We start from the raw sequence: 23,220 nt of genomic DNA, 5'->3' as shown, positions 1-23,220 counted from the left end.
TATATTTCTTTTTTTGGCCAAAGAGTCTGATTAAATGATTTAGCTAATGAAGTACACTCTTCTCTATGGAAGAACTCCAAATACTAATATTGTCTTTTAAAAACAGTTATAGACAGGTACACCCATAATACTTTAACTCCTTGAGAACAAAAATGATGTTGGCTGTGATGTCTCATCTTCAGGAAGCTGATACTCAACCCAAGGGCAGTTTACAAGTATTGATCAGAATACCTATTGACCTTAGAAAATAGAACAGCCCCAATTCAATATATATGTAGGAAACTGCCGCAAAAAATGTAATAAAATGCAACTGGGGGAAAATAAGAGAGAATGAAACTTGGAATATGTCTTGGATGAGAATCAGATTCTGAATTTTTTTGGCTGACATTTAAGTTTGAAAGTTAATGCCTTTCTCAAGTTGCTTTTCATCTTTAAGAACTCCAGGTTGTGGAGGTGAAAGAAAATACTTTTGTTTATCTATATTTCTCAAATTTCCCCCAAATGCTCATTTTGCACTTTATCCTCCTTTACCTGTAAGCCATCTTACTTGTACAAGTGTAAACACTGATAGATTTATATTTTCCATGTAGGTAATAAACTGAGTTATATAATTCCTAGGAGATGAATAAAAAAAGGTTACAGTCACTACTGAAAAGTTTTCGTGTGTTACTGACATGTTCTTCTCCATGATCAGCTCTGTAAAAGTAGTCCATGATAATACTTAGGAGATCTTTCTGATAGCTGATTTACTGAGTTTTTAAAATTTTTGATTCTAGACATTAAACCAGCATTTATACAGCCTCCAGTGGATACTACTGTTACCGAGGGGATGACTGCAGTGCTAACCTGTGAAGTTTCAGGGGCTCCAAAACCTGCCATCTCATGGAGGAGAGGTAACCAGCTTTATGCCATTGCGGAAAAGCTGTGATCCGTATTTTCTTGCGCACTCTTACTATGGAGATTCTGTAGAACCATTTAGCACGTCCTTCTCGATTTCTTTGGCTCCCTGAGCAGAGGGCTTGTTTTGCCATCTGAGTAGCCTGGCTGGTTTGTAAGTCTTTTGGAAGAACTGGAATTGCAGTGYTTTATCCTTGCAGTCTAGGTAACAACAGTCATGCTGTTTTTTTCCTTCTGTTTCAGGGAACCAGATCTTAGCCAGTGGCTCAGTGCAGATTCCTCGGTTCTTTCTTCTTGAATCGGGAGGGCTCCAGATAACACCCGTTTTCCTTCAAGATGCTGGCAATTATACTTGCTGTGCGGTCAATTCTGAAGGAGCTCTGAAGGCCTTTGTGATGCTGACGGTGTGGAGTAAGGATAATGCTTTRTTTAAAGTCTAACTTTAATCAAGTATTATTTCATAAGTGATTATAACTTTCTATTTAATAGAGATACTTGTATAATTTAATAGGAATAATGTATCTATTTTAGGAAACCAGTCAGAAGTATCTTTTTTGTTTGTAAAGTTATGCATATAAACTTTCATGTTTTGTGCTTATCTAATCACAATAACAGTTTCACTCAAGTTTTAACCTTGGTGAATCCTCATTGGCCTGCATTGTACGTCAGCCCCGTAACTTGCAGATTTGGCTATTKGCAATTGCTTCTGCCTCCAGGAGTCTGCAGGCAGCGTAGAGCTGCCCATGCCGTTGCTAAGGCTGTGGTCCCAGCTACTGTGGATAAGATTTTCCTCAAACCTCTGTGTTTCTCTGTGGCCCTGGGCAATGTTGGAAGTGAAAGCAAAGTACAGCAGGCTTCAGCTGCTCTCTCATGCTACAGATTGCCTGAGCRCAGGACAGGCCATGAAATGATTTTGCTCTTCACCATTTGCCCTTCATCTCTATTTGCTTTTGTTTTTTTTTCCTGTTAGCGTAGAGAGTCTGATCTGTTAGTTTCACCTGTGTTACTCCTAGGTGACGCTGCCATACAGGAGAGGTAAAATACAAGTTCCATGTGAGTAATCCAAACCCAAGGTGTTGAAGTATAACAGATTTTTGCTACTAACAGTAGGAAATAACAATCCTTGGGCTGAAAAAAAAATAATTAAAAATAATGGTGACAATAATGATAATGAATAAAATAGTGTAGAGGCCCTTTCTCTTCTCCTCTACTTGACRTACAGCCCTGACACTGATTATGATACTGCTTTATGGTGCATTTTTGACATCTGTTAATCTCTAAGCAGTCCAAGTTATATCAGTGACATTTTGCCTTTTGAATTTGAGAATACCTGAAAACAATATTGGCAGTAAAGGTGATGTACACATGTCATATGGCCATCCTATCTATGCCAAAGTGACAAAACAAAGATGCTGTATGTATCAGGATATTGCACRCTGTCCGCTATCCATGTGTGCAGAGGAATTCACATTATTAACTCTCAAAGGAATGGTGCTAGTATCTATTAAAGATAGCTCCTGTTCATTGTATGGCCTAGGGAGTGGGCAGGAAGGGAATATAACCTAATAATACCTGTTTAGCAACGTTATGAAGCTGGAAGGCATACACAGGTACATCTGGAATAATGCTAAAAATTAAGCGCTGTTAGATACAGCCTATGATGATATCTCATGTTTGCCTTTGAGTTCTCTGATTTCCTCTCGTGCRTGTATGAGATATTTCAGTAGCTACTGGTTATCTCTGTAGGGATTTGGGATGGATTAACGTTAGCCACCTATCTTCTATGCTTGTCCTAGTTGTCTAGCTGCTTCAGCTGATGCTATCTGCTGCCACTCCAGTGTACTGAGCGTAATAGAGATCTTTCACACTAGATCTGGTTGCTGTAGTTACAGGCAATTATTGTGTYCTGGGTCTCCAGGAGGTGCTTGAATAAAGATGTTTTGCAACATTTGGGTAAACAACACATCTTTCTTATATGGAAAATTCACGCTCCCAGCAACTCCTCCTCCTTTGTCCTCTTTCACAGATTTGACGAGATTCTAGGGTGCCATTTACATTTTCCTTTTTCTGAGTGTTTTCAGGAATATTCTTTGCTTGCACAGGTTTTGTTTGTTTATTTTTGTTTCCTCAACTCAAAACAGTACGACTCGTTTCCTGACTAAATGTATGTTTTCATGTGTTCACCTAGCATTATAAACATACAGGCAGCTTTATGACTTCAGGGAGTTGCCAGAGACCGGTAGTGCAGTGAGAGTTAGCATGGTGTTCGCGCTCCTGCTGCTTAGGTGGCTGCCAGTCCAGGCCTGGGCCGTCTGCTGCTGTCCCGTCCACGCCGCGTGCCCCACAGCGCCCAGCCTCCTCCCAGCACGACGCCGTTCGAGGGAAGGGGGCCTGCGCAGCAAAGGCTTCGAGAGAGACAGTCTGCTTGCTTTGAATGGCGAGCGTTGGGTTGCCTGCTCGCGCAGTAACTACCCAAGTCCAAATGCTGTAGTTTCACCTGAACTGYGGCTTGTGCCTTTCAGATCGGACTGTCATTGTTCACCCTCCCGAGGACAGCACTGTGATCAAGGGAACCACAGCTGCTCTGCAATGTGAAGCAACTCATGATCCTAGAATTTCAATCAGGTTGGTGGTGTCAGTTCTTATTTGTGTGGTTTATCTGAGCTTAATTTCATAAGCTGTGTGAATAGCATTAGGTTGAAAAGTTTCAGGACCCCAGATTTTAACACCAGACCCCTGATACCTGCATTATAAGGTTGTACACTGTATCATTAATCACATAAATCCCATCTTCCATTTCAGCCTTATGTATTATTTACAATGAGCTATGTTCCACTTCATGACTTCAATGCAGCCTTCCATGATTTTACTGTCAAGGTTAATACACTATCAATAAAACCAACTTGTCAGAAGCTGATACTTAATGAAAGTGAAAACCAAAGAGAAGAAATAGGCTTTCAGAAGTGTTTACATTGGGGTGCATGAAAATGATGCAAGAAATGCCCCTGTTCTTGGAAAGAGCTCAGTAACTAGGGGCTATATTCTGCTCTTAGAGTGTAAAGGCAAACAGAATTTGTCTGAAGTATTAGCATTTGCACTAGAGCGTTTAAAGGAAGCTCGCCATTTAAAAATAAATCTAACATGAAAATTTATGTAGTCTGAAAGGAGCACAAATGTAAGAAAGTGCAGGGAACAGCTTGGAAGGTGCTAGAATAGTGAACTACCAGAAAGAGCTTAAAAGAAGAGAAATACGGATGTAAAAATACTATGTAAAAATACTCAATTTGGGGACCATGGAGTATATACATCTCTGTGATGTGTTGTTATGAAAGTGTTTTAACAGATGAGCTTCTAGTAAACCTTGCCACAGCAGTTTAAGATGTCACTGATTATGGCAATCTAAGGTTATTACAGCCTTAGGAGACACGGCCAACACCTCAGTAAACTTCGCAGCCTGATGATTCAGTTTARACTGCTGATGAGGGCTGGCTTACAAACTTGGTCATTTAGGGGTAGCTCACTTTTTCCATGTAAAATCCATAATATTGTTTATAAGTTATACTGAATCGTGAATGTAATTACCTTTTTCATTCTGATCACTGATAATAAAACCAAGATTTGGTAAAAGATACTGTTCTTGAAAGTGACTGTAGGGGCCTGTTATTTTTGAAGTATGATTGTAGAAGCTATTATCTTATTGTCCAGTTCAAATAAATATAGTTTAAAGGTATTGTTTGTATTTACTAACTGAAACATTGTGATACTCAGATATGTTTGGAAGAAAGACAGCATTGTAATAAATCCGTCCAGTAGTTCCAGGATTACAGTAGAAAAGGGTGGAACCCTCCTCATCAGCCAGACATGGTCAGGTGACATCGGAGATTATACTTGCGAGGTGATTTCTTTTGGAGGAAATGACTCCAGAATGGCTCGACTAGAAGTGATGTGAGTATTCCACCTTAAAGATATACTGTGTATTTTTCAGATACCATTGAACATTTTTCTAGCATATTCCAGGAGATCTGGGGAGAGTGGATRTTCGTTTTTTTTAGAGGAAACAGCCAGTTTTTATTGCTAGTGAAATTGCCTTGAAATATCCTTGCTTTTGTATGCTGCCATGCTGCTTTGATCTCCAAGTAACTGAAGCCAGCTATGCCAGTTGTTGTTTGTAGATCTTTATGGACAGGCATCTGTGCTTGTCCAGCCGATTGAATAACTTGAGCTTAGAGGAGAGTGCTTCATGCTGCAGTGGAGTGCTGCAGAAGATATATGGGAAACTGTCCTGTTTAACGTCTTCATCAGTGGTCTGGAGGGAGTGTCAGAGTGCACACTCATCAAGTTTGCAGATGGTACCAAAAGTTGGAGGAACGGTTGATAAGGGCAAGGGCACCATTCAGAGGGATCTAGACAAGCTGGAGCTGTGGGTCAGCAGGAACCTTATGAAATTCAATAAGGATCTTAAAAAAAAAAAACAGTCTAAGTTCCATTCACTTCCGAAAAAGGATTATAAAAATGGCATTGTAGAGTTCCATATTTTCTATTTCTACCACTCCAGTGGAATGAAATACACTAGCATTTTATTTTTATCACTAAAAGCAGCAGCTATGGTTTTGGTGCATGTGAGTAGATCATATGAATGAGAAGGTAATGTTTTATGTAGTCTTTCTATGTAGTTTTTCTTTTTTTTTTTCTTTTTTTTTTTTTTTGCAGTGCTGCATGCTTTAATTTAACTAAAATTGCATCTGTTTCTGCTGGTCATGCCTGGTCTCTCCGAGAAGATGGCAACTTCTGTTGCTGGCAGTATAATGAGCTCACCTCAGAGGTTTGCTATGCAGAGCACTGTTTGATACAGCATTAYTCTGACAGTGCCAAGGCTAGATCAGATGCCCATTTTGAGAGAGCGGTCATACATTCTCTCTCTAATTAAGCACTCCTCAGCTGTCCTCCCGGAGTGCATTTTACAGCTGGTTTGAATCCAAGAGCAGAAGACAATTCAGAATATATTGTTTTTGAGTGGAGAGCAGAAAATTATGGAATAAAGACTGCAAAGAATATGATAAACTGGACTTTGAAGTTAAGCTTCAAATATGTGCTAAATGGTTTTGCAGTCTGACAATTTCTTAATCCAAAACAGCAAAAGGTGCCCGATGYAACCCAGAATAGCACAGCAGGTTTATTTACTTGCAGGTCCCTGTTGACCAGAGAGGAACAGTTTTACAGTCCGTACAACTCATGCTACAATTTAACTGGGAGAGGSATAGCCCAGTCTGCTGCCGTTCTGCTGGCAGTCTCCTAATGTCCGTGCACTGTCACTGGCTCTTAATCCTGCTGTATCTCTGCTCCTTCTGATGTTCTGTGGCTGATGGCCTATAACCTTTTCTTTCCCCAGAGGAATTAAAGAAACTTGTTTAGAGGACTTCAGTTACTGTGAAGTCACTCAATCATACCTTGAATTATGACATTTCAAAGTAGTACAGGTACTGCAAGAAYGCCAAAAACGTGGTCTTCCTTTGCAGCTTTCATCATTATCGTTTGGCTCAGCAGCACCAAATCAGTGAGAAATACAGTTATATATGACACAAGAAGAGAAATGAAATAGAGAAGAAAATATGTGAGAAGGAAATATTTGAAGTAAAGCTTAAATTAAATTGTAGCTAGTGTGCGAAAGACAGATCTATAAACTTCCCTGTTCTCCCAGATAATTCTCTTGTGCAGAACATTAACAAACAGGGCATCTACATTCCCGTCTATGAGCACTTATACTTCAGTGCCTTGAGTAGCACTGATGGCAGACAAATGTTCAAAGGAGGCTTCTCAGCCGATTACGGACCAGAGCAGTCTACCAACGGATATTGTAGCCTACCTAGCTTCATCCGACAATCTAATTGTCTTACCGCTTCTTCTCCCCCAGGAGCCACCATATCCCTTCTCTATCTTTGCGCATGTAAAGAGAGATTTCCAAAGGCGCAAATAACAGGGTTACTCCTTTCCATTGAAAGGCATTCAATTCGAAACCATTGACCTTCAGGGTGACCTTCAGTTATTTAATGTCTGAGTGGTTTGGTTTTCCAGTCTGTGAAAAGAGGGAAACAAAACTTGTTCTTCCTTTGTCTTCCCTTGTTAAAGACAGGCTTGTGGAGAAGATGCTGTTTCTTGCTAGCAGAAAATATGGTGCTAGCAGTGTACCACAGTAGATCCCCATTCTCACTTGGTACTGACAGAGTGGATCATCTTCCCTGGCATGTCTGTGAAAGGATTAAAATATATGAAAAGGAAAGCCAGAAAACTAATGAAGAACTTACTAAAGTGCAGCCAAAGGTTACCTTGCTCATCAATTCTACGCTGATGGTACTTGGGCAAAGAAACTAATTGCTAGTCAAGATACTTTATTCATTCATTCATCTTCCCTCTAAATGTGTTTATTCTTCATATATGTTACTTCATTTGATTTGCACAAGGTAGAACACTTGCCAGTGATGTTTCCCACCTGCAAGAAGTAGATATATATTTTGTACTTACTTATTTGTGTTTCTAGCAGAGCTTCTCAACTGCAAACAGAAACATTTGCAAGTCTTTTGAGGATGAGCTTATGCTTCTCTTGCATCCCTCCAAGTCATAAGATTTGATCCTGAAAATAATTGTATGTAATGAAACATCCTAGCTTCATTTAGCTTGCTTTTATAGTCCTGTAGATACCATAATAAAGAATGAAGTACACACAGAGAAAGAAATACTTGTTCCTAAAGCTGAATAAGCTCAGCATTACCACAGTGTATCATTCTCCTGACAGGAAACTGCTGATTCCAACTCAGAATATCCTGAGGTTTCTCAGTATATATAAAATATGCAGAATTACAACTATCTATGTTGGCTGCTCAGTGTCTGCCTKTGTGTAGTCCATACTAAGGAATCTCTTTGTTGTTTGAATGTGACTGAGAAGTGTGGTAATATCGCRTTGTTGGGAAATCAAAGCCCCGTACAAGCCTCGATTATGTCACACACATGGTAAAATATTTTAGACTCTTTCTCTATACAAAAATATGGGTAGGACAATGTAATATACAAACAGACAATTTATTCCTGGCAGCAAGTTCATTTTATTTCACCAGAGAGAGAACTGCTATGGTTCTGCCGCCTCTTCAAAAGCAGAAGTGAGCTAACCAACAGCTTGCCGAGAATCAGCAGCACTGCCTTGGTCAGTCGTTTGTACAGAATGTCTGATAACATTTTATTTGGGGTATGTGTCATTGCTGCTGCTTCTGATTTCTTTCAAATTTGCATCATAACCAAATAGCTTGATTGCTAAAAGTAAAATCAATAACAACAATGCAGGCTAACAAATCGAAATGACGTCTCGTTACAATGTTACGCTCGTACGGATCCGGCTCTGATAGGCCACTTCTTTTCCCTTTTGCAGGGAACGGAAAAGGAAGGACRTCAAACTTGAAAGTGTGTTATTCCTTCCTCATTTGAAAGAAAGGTTGTAATTATTTTTCCAAGCTCTGTTCTGGGGTCTTGGGAACCAAAGAATAAGGTTCCGCGCTAGTCTAAATTGCAGTTGATGTTCCAGAGGGAATCACCAGGAAACCAATTGTGCCTGATCGCCATCAAACGGATATCAAAAATATAGGGGTTTTTAGCAAAGAGAAAGCATAAAATTCAAAAGCCTTTCTCTGTAGGTGTCCTCTGTAGATCTGAGCTTGTGTTGACTGCCAAAATGAAATGGGAGATAAACCTGTGTGCTCTGGTGTTTGGCAAGTGCCTACTTTCTAAGTTTCACCTTGCTGTAGGCCTGTAAGAGACAAMGGATACTACTGGACGCACTGTAAGAATCATTCCTGTGTTAAAAAATGGAGAGGGTTCTTTTACAAGAGAAACTGGAAAGTCTTGAGCAATAGATGGCCTGTTTCTTAATTTAAGACATTATAAACTTTTATGACCAAAGCCATCTGGAATGAATGATTTGTTAGACTTCTTGCCTCAACTTTTTAGCAAGTTATCAGGTCTAGCAGAAGAACCACTTGCTCCTGAGAAAATCCAGTATGTATGGTGGGCCTGATATAGGAAATCATTTTTGAGGTAGGAGCAGAGCTTTTATAACTGACAGGAAGACTTGTCTAATCTCTCTGGCCTTTTTAGTAATCCCCTCTTCAGTCACAGTCTCTCTAATTACCTGCTATTGGACCATTTTTCTCAGAAGTCTCTCCAAACCATGTTTGGTTTATTTCCCTTAGCAAATAGTCTTCTTTTAGCTAATTTTATGAAACACTGTATGTGTTTGTGGAGTAAGTTTTTCAGGTACCCTCTGGAAGTGATGAGCTGACTCAAAACATTAGGGTTTCTGATTTGGACATGTCTCATCTGTAACTAGCTAATGTTTCTCTCCTGAATTGTCACAGCGGCTTCATGTTCTTTTCTTGCAAATCCTCTGTTTTAATTGCTTTGTCARAGTCCCCTCAGGTCTCCTTGGTGGCTATGTCACTAACCCTGCATTTATCTATCAGATACAGATTTAAAAGTGTCCATATACTATTTTTTTSCTCTCATACAAGGGATGTTTTGGAAAACTTCACATAACTCTTTAGGATGAGAGGAGTAATGCCTAAGATATCTTGTATTCAAAAAGGTTTATATTTTTCCTTTTTGGGGCTTCAGTGAATACAAAGAGAGATGATAATGCTAGAATTAAATGGCCATGTCCGATCAAGAGCGGTTACATGCTGTGTGTGTTGTTTTCCTGAGCCTTGTTTGCTTCCGCGGTGTATCAGAAGTTGAGTGGTGTTAATCTGAGGTGGTTCTCAGCCTGGGGAAAGCTTTGATTTACCATTCCATGMAATGACTTCTCAGATGTTAAGAGCAACAAAAAATAATTCTCTTAAAGGAAAAAGAAGCAATAACCTCTTTTGGGAACAGAGATACTCATGATGGTGGTGCAGGTCTTGTTTATCATCCCTTTTACTTAGTATGTGATAGCAAATGAGAAGAGGACAAAGTGCAAGTATTTGCTAAAGTAAGAATTACTATTTATTAATCTCCACTTTTGGTTACTACAAGGAGAGCAGTACACTTCTGTGCTGAAATTTCTTTGTACTTTTAAATATTCATTTCTGACCAGGTGTGTTTCTTAGGCACTTGTTTTATCTGCCTTGAGGGATTTAAATCTGTAAGCACCATCTGTTGCTGTTCGAGGTAGATGCGTGTGGGTAGAGAATGATATTTGGGGAGGTGGGTGTGCTGTGGGGCTGCTGCAGCTCGCGCTTTTCCAGCTCCAGAGTGCCCATTTCCTTCATGCTGCTGCCAGATTACCGTTTGGTGCAAATCTAACAAAATAATCAGCTAAAACCAGATCCTGAGCAAAAAGCACGTTTATAACTCAGCGTGTACTTGAAAGGACTGAAGAAGGGAACCTCTGCTCTCCTCCAAAAAAAATCTTTCAGTATTTATACTCTGAGAAGAAGAGACCGAACTGTATATTCTTTTAGTCCATAGCTTCTGTCCTCAAATAAGCTGTTAATTCAGCCCTTCTAAATGTGTGAGAGAACTAGATTACCTGGTAAAGATACGCCCTGAAAATACCCCGAACAAATTCCAGTGGTGGTTGTTCAGTTCACAGAARGAGTTACCTGGGGATGTTTGCCGTGAGCTTCCCAACAGCCATCCCTTGTACACCGCACCCTGCACACCGCAGCCTGTCTCCGAATGGTCCCCGCAGAGCGTAGCAAGGAACGACGGGGGGCCTGGGATTCCTGGGAGCTGGGGTCACAACACGACACTTTGCTCTCTTCCTTTCAGTTGTTTCCTTTGCCGGCGTAATCGCAGATACACTTTTCCACTCAGCCATCTCAGGGTGTAGTGATAAATTGTAACAGAGGTTTAATGTTTATTATAATTTAATGTTTCATACAAAATTAAGTAACACATTTTCATAGTCCCTTGGTAAATGGCCATATTTTAAACCCCAAGTCCATGCTTTTCAAATGACAGGCTTACTCTTCTATTTTGTCTTGCAGTCCAGCTGCTCTCCAAATCTGTTTGCAGGTCCCTCTCTTCCCTAAACTTAATCTCACACACGGAAACTAAAACCCCTGGAGAACTTGTGAAAGCAGTAATTTGCAGTGGTACAGAAACAGGTTTTTGTAAAAATAAATAATTCAATTTATTTGTCAAAAATTTTGCAGTGCTCTGCTCTATATCTATTTCCTTTGGGCTCCATACATACTCTTTCCAATGTCCTATATTTCCTCTAGCCCCRAAGTGACCGTGTCTTAGCATCAAAAGTCTGGTGTGTGTGTGTGGTTTCGGCAGGCATTCAGCACATGAGCATGTGTCAGCCTAAACTCCATATAATCAATGGAGAGAGCAAGGCATCCTTAGAGAGTGACTTAATGAAGTTAATATCTGAATCACGCCTGGAGGTGTCCTTCCATGTTTACTGCAGAAGGTGCCCAGGGTGACTGTGCTTCTGATCTGGTTAGGCATTTAAAGCCAGATGAGACGAGAAGAGACTTTGAGCTCAGGTTGAGCCTTAGGAAGCATTAACCCTTGCAGTCTAAGTAGAGGTGGGCAAGTGATGGCCYTTCGGTTACATTTGCTCATTATCTATGTATTTTCCTGGCTATTTCTGTTTGACTCTTCCAGCAACCTCCTTTGAACCGACTCTGCAGCAAGTACCCCTTAAAAAAAGACATAAACAAGGACATTCACAGATTTAATTGGAAAAACAAAAAAAGCTGTTGTTTGGTTCTCTGTACATTTCCCCATYTTCCAGAAGAAATCCGAATCCAGAACATACGGTTCTGACCTAAAGCCAGTGTTTACTTTTGTGAGCGGTAAGGAGTTGTGTGTTTTTAGTAACTAAGCATTCAGGAGCATGATGCATCACAGCAAGCAATTAGAATGTTTTTAAATTAAGGATGGCAAATACCCTTGTGGCTTTGTGCTCTGGCCAGTGTGGATTAACAGTAGTGTGTGTTGTGGAAGGATTACCGCTGAGCTTTCCTGGGGAGAAGCAGTAGAACAAATGGGAGAAAAGTGGTCCTCCTTGCTTTTCCTTTGCTGTCAGAGGTCCTTGTCCTCCTTGGGAATGAAGAAGTAGAAACCAGATTTAAATATAATAGCTAGAGGGCTGTTACTACTTAATACAGATAAGCATTTAAGGATTGTAGCAAAATTTAGTTTTCTCACTGCCCCACGCAGCCTCTATGTCTTTCAGATAATGAGTCGGAATGAATGCATTTATTTTGAGAAATTACATGTTTTAATTGAGCTGCCTTTTTTTTTTTTTTAAAAGGAATTTAATGTTTCATTTAGTATTTCCATGGGGTTTCTGCAGGCATTTTCACTGCATTTTCTGGTTGGGTGCTTCCAAAAAAAATCTGTATTATATGAAGGAAAGATTCTACCTGTGACAATATAAGCCTGTGTCCACAAATAAATCAAGCTGTGCTGTAACCTAAGAGTACGTATGGTAATTTTGATTAGTAACTCTGTAGGGCTAGTTTCAATGTCTTCTGCTTTCCTGAGTATGAAGAATTCCGTATTAAATCATAGCTCTCAAACATTTTACTGTTTCTRTGTACTACTGCTGTTCATTGCAAGGACATCATTGTAAGAGGGGAGAAAAAAGCAAGAAGGRAAATGTATTGACCAACTTGTTTCAATTAAAAAACAATAGAAAAAATGGCTTTTTCCCCTGTTTAGTAACAGTTCCATTAGATGTTTATCAGCCAGGGGACTTTCAGCATATTTTTCCCCCAAACAGGACAAAACTGTGAATAATTCAGAGATATCTTTCATTTATTTAATTGTGCAATAGCTGCTGGTAGTTTTATATCTATCCTYATGCAAGGCTGATGCCATGTGCACATCTGACTGCTTGTAAGATTGTAGCTGAATGAAAAGTAGATTGATTTTCTGTGCTGTTTTTTCTCCCTTTCTCTTTTTCTCAATAGTGAACTGCCTCATTCCCCTCAGAATCTTCTGGCTGCTCTGAATTCCTCATACAGCCGCAGCGTGGTGCTTTCCTGGGTGCGTCCCTTCGACGGAAACAGCCCTGTTCTCTACTACATGGTGGAGCTATCTGAGAACAGTGAGTAAAATCCAATATGTTTCAACCTCKCATTTTCTTTAATTATTCAATTGTCTTTCAGTTTTAGCTTTTACCAGAGCTACCATCAAAATATTCCTATTATTTYCTTGATGAGAGATAGTGTGTAGAAATGGGCAGTCCTGGGTTTTATATTCAACAGTTATCATGCTGGAGGAGTTAAATAACAGAAGGAGACTTGAGGTGGTGAATTTGTTAGCCAGGAAGAGCCTTGGTCCTCCCCTAACTTTGCCAGCCTGACTCACAGAGAGGTGAACACACCTGTTCATYTCTCTGTGCTTCAAACATCATCTGCAACGAGGCAGTAGCTGTACTTTATTTCTTTCCATTGTTGCCTTTTTCTCTGGGTTCATAAATCTCCTAATACACTTAGAGCCTCRGTTTCAGCTGAAGAGTACATGGTAATATGTACGATAATGCAAGGAATTGATGATCTGTCTGAGGAACAAACCTCTGATCTGGTATCAGGTAACAGCTCTGGCAGCAGGATCTAGTGTCGTACATGTATATGGATTCATATGTTCTCTTCACTTTCCTCATGCTTTTATTTTACACCTTTCTTTTAAGTAGATAGTTGAGGATACTTAACTGTGAGATACAGAAGGATCTGGGTTCATAGATTACAAACTTGCTCATTGTAAGTTGCCACTTCTCACAGTTTTCTCTTTGGTAGGTCTGGTCCTTGATGGCGCTCCGATTGCAAGGTCATTCAGGGACACTGCTAATGCCTCTTTAGGAATTGAGTGAAAGATGAGGTTATATGGAAATCAGTCACCTTGGCAATATTTTAATCTCTATCACACTTAGAGATGGAAATCACAGCCTAATAATTGATTTTAGATGGAAAAATAAAGAGCATCACTTTTTCTGACATGTGGAAATTAGCCACTGCATAACTAAACATGAAACAGTGCTGATTTCTCATTATCTAGAGAGCAGCGTTTGTTTTGTGACATGGAGGGTTTTAGTTCAGAGCTCATATAAGCCTTTTGCTTTGCAGGCTGGAGTACATAAATTTTCGGATATGGAAGTCCCAGAACTGATGGTCTTGGCAGCTGTTGAGCCAAGTACAGTTTTCTTATGCTAGCAGACCTCTGAAGTCCTGCCTAGGACTACTGCCSTTAAAACACCTCTCTAGAGCAGAGTCCTGAAATTTCTCTAACAGAGTAACTTTGAGAATTTAGTGTTCTGTGCCACACTGGATCCAAYTACTTGCACCTATTCTCTACCTTTTCCTCATCACCTTCTCTTTTCTACTCTCTCCCCCTCTGCTTCCTTTCATATTGACTCCAGTCCAGTAACTGCCTTTCTGTTTTCTGTTCTTTCACCCAAGACTGTTACCTCTGTGTTTCCATTTCTCCCAGTAGCTTTGACAAAGACAAGCTAATAAACTCCCCGTCTGGGAACATGATGCAAAGATATGAGAGCAGTATTTGTACAGAGACAGCRCAGAGCTGGCACAGTGTGTGCCCTTGGGTCCTGCCCTGGGCTGCGTTAGTTGGGAAGTGTCCCTAGGAAAGGAGACAGCTCGTTCAGGGCCAGGTGAGGTTTGAAAGGTGACTTTCAAGCAAGGATGCTTTGCACTTGTTCTAGGATGGGAATGGAGCAAATGTGCCATCAGTTGGAAAATGGAAAATTTATTTGCTGAAATTTGTAGAAGGCTCTGTAAAAATTAGCAGTAGTTCTACAGAAATTATGCAGAGAGTCCCTCAGAACGCTGCAGGATCCTGTGAACTCTCACTCACTCTGTGATAGATCCAATAATTTTGGCTGATGGCATCACAGTCTACCACTGAGAGAGTCTCATTATCACAAATCATAGGTGTATGCACTTCAGCAAGCTTGTAGCTGCAACCAAATGCAGACGGGACTATTGTGAACTGAGCATCCTAACTCCTGGAAATATTGTAGATCTTGCTGTCCTTGGAGTTTTCATCTTTGTTTTACTTGCCTTGCTTTTATATTCTGTCTCTGAATGGTCACTCACAGAAATAGGACAGGGAGGAACGTGAGCCCTTAAATACTCCACATATGACTGTTCTCTCATGTTTCTTGTACTATTGCTCAGCTTTACAGATGTCAGCAGAACATGCTTTGGTTTGCACAGATGACTTTAATGTCTGGATAGTGTCACTCTATCATTTTCTTATTATTTGCTTGGAGTGTATTGTTTGTGAGGGTTATTTTAGCTCAGTAGTGTGTGGTTTATACTTAATTTCTACAGACCTCCTACTCCTGTGGGAAACAGCATCTTTCCTTCCCCTCACACCACCCCCTCCTTCAGTAATGCTCTTGAATGAGGCTGACGTGATCTATAGTGGTGTAGTTTTGTCTGATGTGACTGCAGTATCTCTTTTGTTTTGCAAAGAAAATTTTCCTTCAGGTTTTTTGTTGGTCTTTGTTTTTGCTGCAGAAGGTACAGCTCTCAAGGGTTCTGCATATGCTGCCTGTAAGCTCATTTGCTTGTGTTGGCAGCAGGGCAAAATGCTTAACATCCTAACCGAGTTTGCTTTCGTATATACATAAAGGTTAGGGAGGGACATCAGAATTACAGATTATTTTTCAGTTAGCAAGGCTGAACAGAAAACTTGTTCCTATGGAGTTTTAATAGGTGGATTTTGTTTTGCAGTTACAGGTACCAAAATGTAGCATAGTTTTATTCATTTTTTGGTTGCTTTGCTTTGAATAATTTTCTGATAGCTTTAGCTTCCATTGTACATTTTGAAGCAGGTACCATAAACGAAAACATAATAACAGTATCTGTTACATAGGACTAACTGAAGAGGGTTCAAAATAATGAGTATAAATTTCAAGGGACTAATTACTATCTACATTAAAGAGAGGCATATCACTCCACCTGGCATGGATTAAGACTCCTTTTCATTAATTTCAGTTCACAAAAAAATGTAAAACCTCATCTTAATTAGCAAAAAAAAAAACCAAAAACAAAAACAACACAAAACAAAAACAAAAGACAAAACAGTGGCAGATCGTGCACACAAATTGCTGGAAATATAAATGGTTCTAGTCACCAAGTCATCTAATCTTTAAAATGAGTATATTTGGCACAATGGAATGATTTTCAAACCATAACTATCCACAGTAGACCGTGTCTGTGAGTGATTTGAGACATATGGCCTCAAACATTTGGGGGCAAATTTATAATCCAATTTGAACAAGTCAGTGCCAGGGAAACACAGCCATTAAGTATTCCTACCCACAGAGAGCCAGAAAAGTGGACCTTCCTGTGGAACAGGATTTTCAAACACATAGTAGCATGTGTTACTGTCATTTGAACTAAGGTAATTTTTGGATGTTTTCCAGTTGGTTTAACCACTATAGCAACATACCTAGGARTTCTGGAGAAGCATCTTGATGGAGTTAGAAGGAGATACGTTTATTTTATTCATAAGAGATTTAAATTTCTGGGATTAATCAAATGTTATTTTGACCAGTCTTTTATCTGAACAATTGAATTAATGTGTGAAGAGGTACTTTCTGCTGGGTGCAGTTAAGATAAAAGCCCGTTTTTGTTTTATTGTATTTTTTTGGTATCTGCGTTGTGATGCAATGGTGTAACTCAGACTCATCACGTTATTGCCCATGAGGAGATAATTAAAGCTCCTATGAAAAGTGTCTGTGCATGTTTTACTCATGAATTGTCTTCCTGAATTTGGTAGTGATTCAAGCGATGAAAATTGAACACATTAATAAATCTTTGAAAAAAAAAAATCAACACAAAATGTAATTTGTTACAACTGACTCAGGTCTATATATGATAGTGTGAAAAGATACTTTTTCTCAAGCCAGTGGTAGACATTGTTGAAGTCTCACCAAAGGAAGGATGAGCCAATTTGTTTTTATATGAGTTTTTTGCAGTATCATATTGTCAAGAACATCTGAGAGACTAATTCAGCAAATTCCAAAATACGGCTAATTCCAATAGTGCTATCTGTATGAAATCCCCTGGAGAAGGAAGGAAATGGAAATGTATTCCATTAGCTACAAAAATCATGTTTCTGCTGTAGATGTCATCTGCAATTCCAAATCGGAATTGGTTCTTGGGGAGCCTGCGATTAATACAAGAATTTCAGGGTAGATAGGGAACTGTAGAAAAAGGTCCCTTAGTGAATAACCCTTGTTATCAAGCTTATCACAAGTACACCCAAAAGTTCTTGATAGACCAGAAGTAATTTATAAACCCCTCAAAATCAAACAGTAACCTGGAGAGGAGCCTGTGAGATTCTTAGTTTCAATCAAATCAACTTGGAGAGGCAATCAGGGTTAATTCCACATACCCAATGTCCATAAGAGGATGGACAACTAAGCATGAAAGTTTTTCAGAAAGTGGCAATTACGCTGGAAGAATGAGCAAGCAAAGCCCWGAGTACATTCTGGGCAGCTTAAGTTAAGTGAAGGATTAGCACAGTCTGTTCAATATAACAGAGGTTTATTTAATGGTTTGACCTGGCAAGTCTTTTGTCACTGTGGAACTTCCCCAGGCTTCCCGGGGCAGGAGAGTGACAGTAATCCCTGAAGGAGAAGAGAGGGAGTGTTGAAATTTTTATGGAATGTTTCCGATGTCAGAATTGCTTTTCTACAYGATGAAACAAGCTTCTGTACAATTCTGGGTTTTGTTATGTATTTAAGATGGAAGAACAGGCTTTCAAAATGTTTAGTTTATTGATTGTCAGAAGAAACTTGACATTTAAATTTTAAAGATACTCTGCAAACTCGCTGTATCCACTGTTCCATGAGCAAGCAAATCCTCCTCAAATACTTTCCTTTACAAATCAGAGTGCCCGGGAGATGAATAGGGTTCATTTATATTAGTTTTCAGTTTAATCTCTCTTCCTGCCAGATCTTTTATCTTCCACCAGGAGAGGAAAAAGAATAAATAAAGTATTCTACAGATGCAGCATATAAACAGAGCAAAGCCCCAAGGTGCTGAGGAGATTAATAGGCCCAGTTGTTGAATCAAACCACTCACTACATTGAGCTGCTGAGGTTAAGCACACTCCGGTGGCGTTTACACTGGCCGTAAACAAATGAGACTGATTTGCTCTRGGCAGCGGACCCCTACCCGATCAGCTGGGCTGTGGGGGCGTTCGACTCTCCTGGGGCTGCCTGCTCTCCCATTTTCCATCATGAATCTGCTTTAGGCAACTTTGTAAGTCAGCCATACCTTTGGCTTTCCATGATTTGTTTTCAAGCACTCTGCGTGCAACAAGGTGAACAGTTGTTTGGGAAGTCTCAGGAGGAGCTTGATAAACTTTAGAAGGAGCTAGGTTGCAAAAAACTCCTGGCCGGTGCTTTCCTAGTTAGTGCAGGTGTGCTTTCTCCAAGTGCCTACTAAAAGAAGCTCAATATTCTGTTGAGATAAATTGCCATCAAGATCTTGCAGCCAAAGTGACTGTTGATAAATCATCAACAACTGGTGCTTGTGGAACTTGACTGCTGTGCAAATGCCCCTCTCCAGCACTCTCATTTTGCTGTGTCAGTTTTCCTGTTAAAAAAAGACTTTGTTCTCAGAAAGCTATTACTGGAATAAATATATTTTGAATAATTAAAAGATACTGTGTTTATAGCTCAACTGGCATCATGCCCCAGAGGACTTAGACTTGCTAAGGAATCTGCCAGAAAAGCACTAAATTAGTGGTTTATATCTTGGTGTGAAGTTTAGCAGCCTTCCACATTTGGGACATCTCATCTTCATTTTCAGGCAGACGTCTAGGTGACCTGCCAGGAACTGCAATGTACTTCTGATGAGCRACATGCACAGATACATTGCCAAAATCTACAGCTAGCTCCTCGGTAATTTCCAGAAGTGTTTATAATTTTGAGCAGGGAGCATGAAAACAGCTGGTATTATTTAAAAACCGAACAAATCTTTAAATTGGCTGACTCCGTAGCTGCACTGTTGCAACACAGACCAAATGTCCCCTTTCCTTGACTATTTCAGCCATGASTTTGGGGAGGATAAATGACACCATGCTAGGAAGAAAAGAAGTCGGGATATTTAATTTTCAACATGTTTCATTTCTGACCTTTTTGAAAACTTGAAAATGTAATTCAGGCAGCAAAGGAGCTTGGCGTGTGAAGTATGTGAGCTGACAACACGGGTTTGATAGCACTGCTGGGGCTGCGCCTACCAGGAAATCTTCCTAGGAAATGAGGAGACTGAATACCGTATACTATCTCTAGAAAAAAATGCAGATGCAGAAACTTTCTCAAGTCTTACAGCAAAGMGCTGATCTGGCGGAGAGAGTCACGCTTCTACACCTGCCTGCAAGCTGGGTAGAAAGATATTCCAAACCGACTGTGAATTTCATTACAGTCCTTCCACCAGAGCCGCTCATGGGTGTGGTGTTGTAATGGACTGCCAAACAGATGGGTTGTGAAATACACAGCCCATCTGTCTTTATYATGCTTGCTTCCTCTTTTATTAAAATGTTAATGAATATAGTTTTTATTTATTACGCCGTGACATGTGCAGCATCACTTTCCAGTAGACAAATGTGAAATCTGCCTAACTGTGTGTGTTGACAGGAAGGTTTCTTTTGTTGAGAAGAAACTTCTTCCTGAAGTTCCTCCGAGGAAAACAAGTACAAAGAGCTCTGTGCATTCAAAGGCATTTTCTCACCTCTGCAGGGCTTTTAACAAACACCTCCGTCTTTTTCAAACCTGAATTATTCCAACAGATTCTCCCTGGAAGGTTCACCTATCAAATCTTGACCCAAAGATGACCGGTGTCACTGTGAGCGGACTAACTCCAGCCCGAACCTACCAGTTTAGGGTGTGTGCTGTTAACCAGGTGGGAAAGGGCCAGTACAGCTCTGAGACCAGCAGGTACAGTAAAAAAAAAAAAATCCCTGTGCAGGTACAAACTATGGAATAACCTAGGAATGCTAGGAGAGAAATCTGTTGTGTTTTTTTTTTTTTTTTTTTTTTTTTTTCCTAATTTTTTTTTTTTTTTTTTTTTTTTTTTTTTTTTTTTTTTTTTTTTTTTTTTTTAATAAATACAATAAATTTAACTTTTATGCAATTGTTGAGTAAAGGAGCAGTTAGCCATTACCCAGGCCTCTGGAGAACGCTTGGGAACTGTCAGCAATTGGTATTAATGGCAATTAGGAGATGCAGGATCTCAGTGTACACGGGAGAGCCTCACRTTTCCAGAGTATCAGTTGAACAGCATCTTGAAAGATAAGTATTTATGTGACTTAAATATTTTTTTCTATTGTGTTAAAACCTCAGCAGTTAGCTCTGGAAGGAGCACAGCGTTCACCCAATCATTGCAATGTCACTTCTGGAATTCACCCAGATGTGACATAGAAGGATGGCTTCATCAAATTTAGTTTCAAATGCATCCCCTTTCTTCTGTGAACCAAAGCTTGCTGTGAGCTTGAATTGCAGAACAGCTGAACTCTAAATGGCTTTTTCAAAATGTAGGTGTTTGATATGAAAAATGTTGAAAGAAACAATTTGGGAAGAGTCACAGATACTGGACCTGAGCTCTAACTCGTTCAGGCCTGTAATCTTTTTAAAGAGCTGCAGCAGCCTGGGTGATTCAGAGAGAATAAGGTTACCTCAGCTGTCTGTCTTGTTGCTTGCTTAACTGATTTCCTATTATGTTGATTTGTTGTAACTATTTCATGCGTGTTTTCAGCAGTTTGATCAGCATTGTATTTCCTTCTAGTCGTCAATCTTTGGTAAGCGGAAGTGGTTCAGATGTAGTGGATACATAAAATAGAAATGTTATCTATCATTTTCTGTCAATGCCCACTTCCATTATGTCCGTTTGTATTCAGGCTGATGCTACCTGAGGAGCCCCCCAGCGCCCCACCTAAAAACATAGTGGCTAGTGGGCGGACTAATCAGTCAATCATGGTCCAGTGGCAACCTCCTCCGGAAAGCGAGCATAATGGAGTTCTTCACGGCTACATCCTAAGGTGAGTTACTTGGTTCCTAACACAGCAAATATGGAGCTAGATCTATGCGCACATGAGGGTATTCCTAATTTAATGTGATTCAAGCGTGTGTTAAAGGCTATTCCCAATTTTATTTAATATACTAATTATTATTTACAAATGCCGCRGCTGCCCTTGTGTATTATGGATGAGAAGTGGCCTCTGTTTAAATGGCTACAAAATSCAGGCATTTTGGTTCTGGTCCCTCTACATTAGAGGAAGCTGGGGGCTCTTTTTTACTCTATTAGCTACTCTGAATGGCCTGCCTGTGTGGATTAGCTCCCTGTGGAGACTCTCCATGTCCAGATGACCTCTTCTGTTTTCAAAAGGAAGTGAAGCATCATATACTAAAAGGGTTTACATGGGTTGATACAGTGCAGCTTATGGATTGCAAATGTATATCTACTTATTACAGTCTAAGCTTCCTGCTAGAAAGGTTAATTGTCCTACCAAAGACACCATGAACAAAGGGATCCTGCATTATGGAAGAACAAGAACAGCATCAGTAAACTTCAGTTTTGTGCCAAACAGAATGGAAAGAGGGGATGACATGTCAGGTGCTTCATGGCAGACTTTGGTTTAGTTTCAAAAATCGTCAGTTGAATAAGCCCCACTTGTATTTATTAAAAAGAAGCAGATTCAGACAGGTAACTGGGAATCCTTCATGTATCCAGTCTTTCCGCTTTCACAGGATTTATTTTGTTGGAAAGGTGTTGCCACCTGGAGAGACTTTGCGGAGCACAACCCTTTTCTAATCTCTTAGGAATCAATTATTCACTCCTACCTAATCCAACTACAGCTTGCTTGCTTGCTTGGCTTTCTACATATCCTGCTGTGCTAGCAGCCAGCTAGGGCATTGCCTTTAGTAAGGGAGATATTATCTAAATTAGACATCTTTGTGGGAAACTCCCAAGCATTACACCACCACTGACATCTCTCCAAGTGATGGTTATGCACTATTGTATCAGGCTGCTGACATTGTTAATGTAGTGTGCTCCAGACCTACTGAAAGATAACTAAATGCTACAGTATAAATGCCAACACCCTGTTCATGCTGTGCTCTCGCTTTTGGTGGCATGGATGGAGTTGCTTTTGTGATGTTAGAGTGTTGGTGAGTTCCCAAAATAGTGCTAGAAAGTTCCTTCTCTCTGCAGGCAGAGCGGAAGCCTGTGATCTCCTTGTCACCTGCACAGAGCCTATTATAGCAGTGTACCGCTTGTGCAAGTGCCTGCGGCCTTAAGAGCTGGACACAGTTTGAGAGCTGTGCTAGTCATCTGTGACAAGTAGAGAAAGGTGCTTTTCTGCCCATGGCCAGAATCTTGTCATGAAATCTGGGTTCCCATTTACATGGGGTACAAGTGTTGTTTATACAATTCTTTGCTTCAAAGCAGTCTATTGCTATAGACAGAATTAATTCCTTAGCTATTCCTAACGATTCTTAACCCTTCTGAGCATGAACTCCTCCGAGCAAGCAGTCCCAYAGTCTCCTGCTTTTGGAATTTGTTCTGTTCTCTTTCTCCGTATAACATTTTCAGTAATGTTTAACTTAAGCATTTTCTGCCATAGCTATTAGTATAATTGATTCCTGTCCTCACTATAACATCACTTTCCATTTTAATAGAGAGTGATCATATTCATTACGGGCRATCTGCGAACATTTTTGATGTCTAAATGCTTTGTCTAGACTACAGAGCAGAGAAGGCATTTATTCGACAGAAATTTAAGTTTGTCTTACAAAAGCACAATTGTCCCACATTATTCCAAGTCAAAATGTGTGGTGACTRCAATATGCCCAGAAAAAGGGTATTACTACATTGATTTTGTGTAGAATTAGAATATAACAAAGTCAAAACCACAGTGCAGCCAAGAAACCCAAAGCTTGAAGACATGCAAGATACTGAAATGATAGAAAATCTGATCTTTAAAAGTGAAGGTGCACTGCACAAGTCATATAGAGTATACATCAAAGCCTATGGTGAGAAAAATCATGAAGACATGACATTTCTGAACTGGTCTTCTTCCTCTGCCCTTTTTCTCCCTGGCAGTGCTGCATTTAGAAGAGTGCCGTGCTAACAGCATAATAGATTAGATCACAGGAGCTCTCCACACCTTGTCTGCCAGGTGTGAGACAAAACAGTACTGCACAAAGAATTGACTTTGCCAACACTCATACAACCTTGATGAGAACCAAAAGAAAAGAAAAGGTAGATAGTGCATTAAATAGCAAAAGAGAAAGGCATTCAGTAAACT

The 23,220-nt window shown here is 40.0% G+C and overlaps 1 protein-coding gene across 1 annotated transcript in view; it reads left to right on the top strand.

Annotated features, from left to right (window-relative positions):
* Positions 1-23,220, top strand: part of SDK1 (sidekick cell adhesion molecule 1) — a 407,922-nt gene that overhangs the window by 263,626 nt on the left and 121,076 nt on the right. The window contains exons 9-15 of the mRNA XM_085300428.1: positions 777-893; positions 1,141-1,308; positions 3,420-3,522; positions 4,666-4,842; positions 12,849-12,985; positions 19,705-19,852; positions 20,812-20,952. Coding sequence (XP_085156554.1) covers positions 777-893; positions 1,141-1,308; positions 3,420-3,522; positions 4,666-4,842; positions 12,849-12,985; positions 19,705-19,852; positions 20,812-20,952 — 991 coding nt within the window. The remainder of the gene's footprint in view (positions 1-776; positions 894-1,140; positions 1,309-3,419; positions 3,523-4,665; positions 4,843-12,848; positions 12,986-19,704; positions 19,853-20,811; positions 20,953-23,220) is intronic.

This window comes from Rhea americana, unplaced genomic scaffold, assembly GCF_003343005.1.
Source record: "Rhea americana isolate MKP2758 unplaced genomic scaffold, rheAme1 scaffold_10, whole genome shotgun sequence".
NCBI classification, from domain to species: domain Eukaryota; kingdom Metazoa; phylum Chordata; class Aves; order Rheiformes; family Rheidae; genus Rhea; species Rhea americana.
The sequence above is the reverse complement of the archived record's forward strand: the minus strand, read 5'-3'. Positions and strand labels throughout refer to the sequence as shown.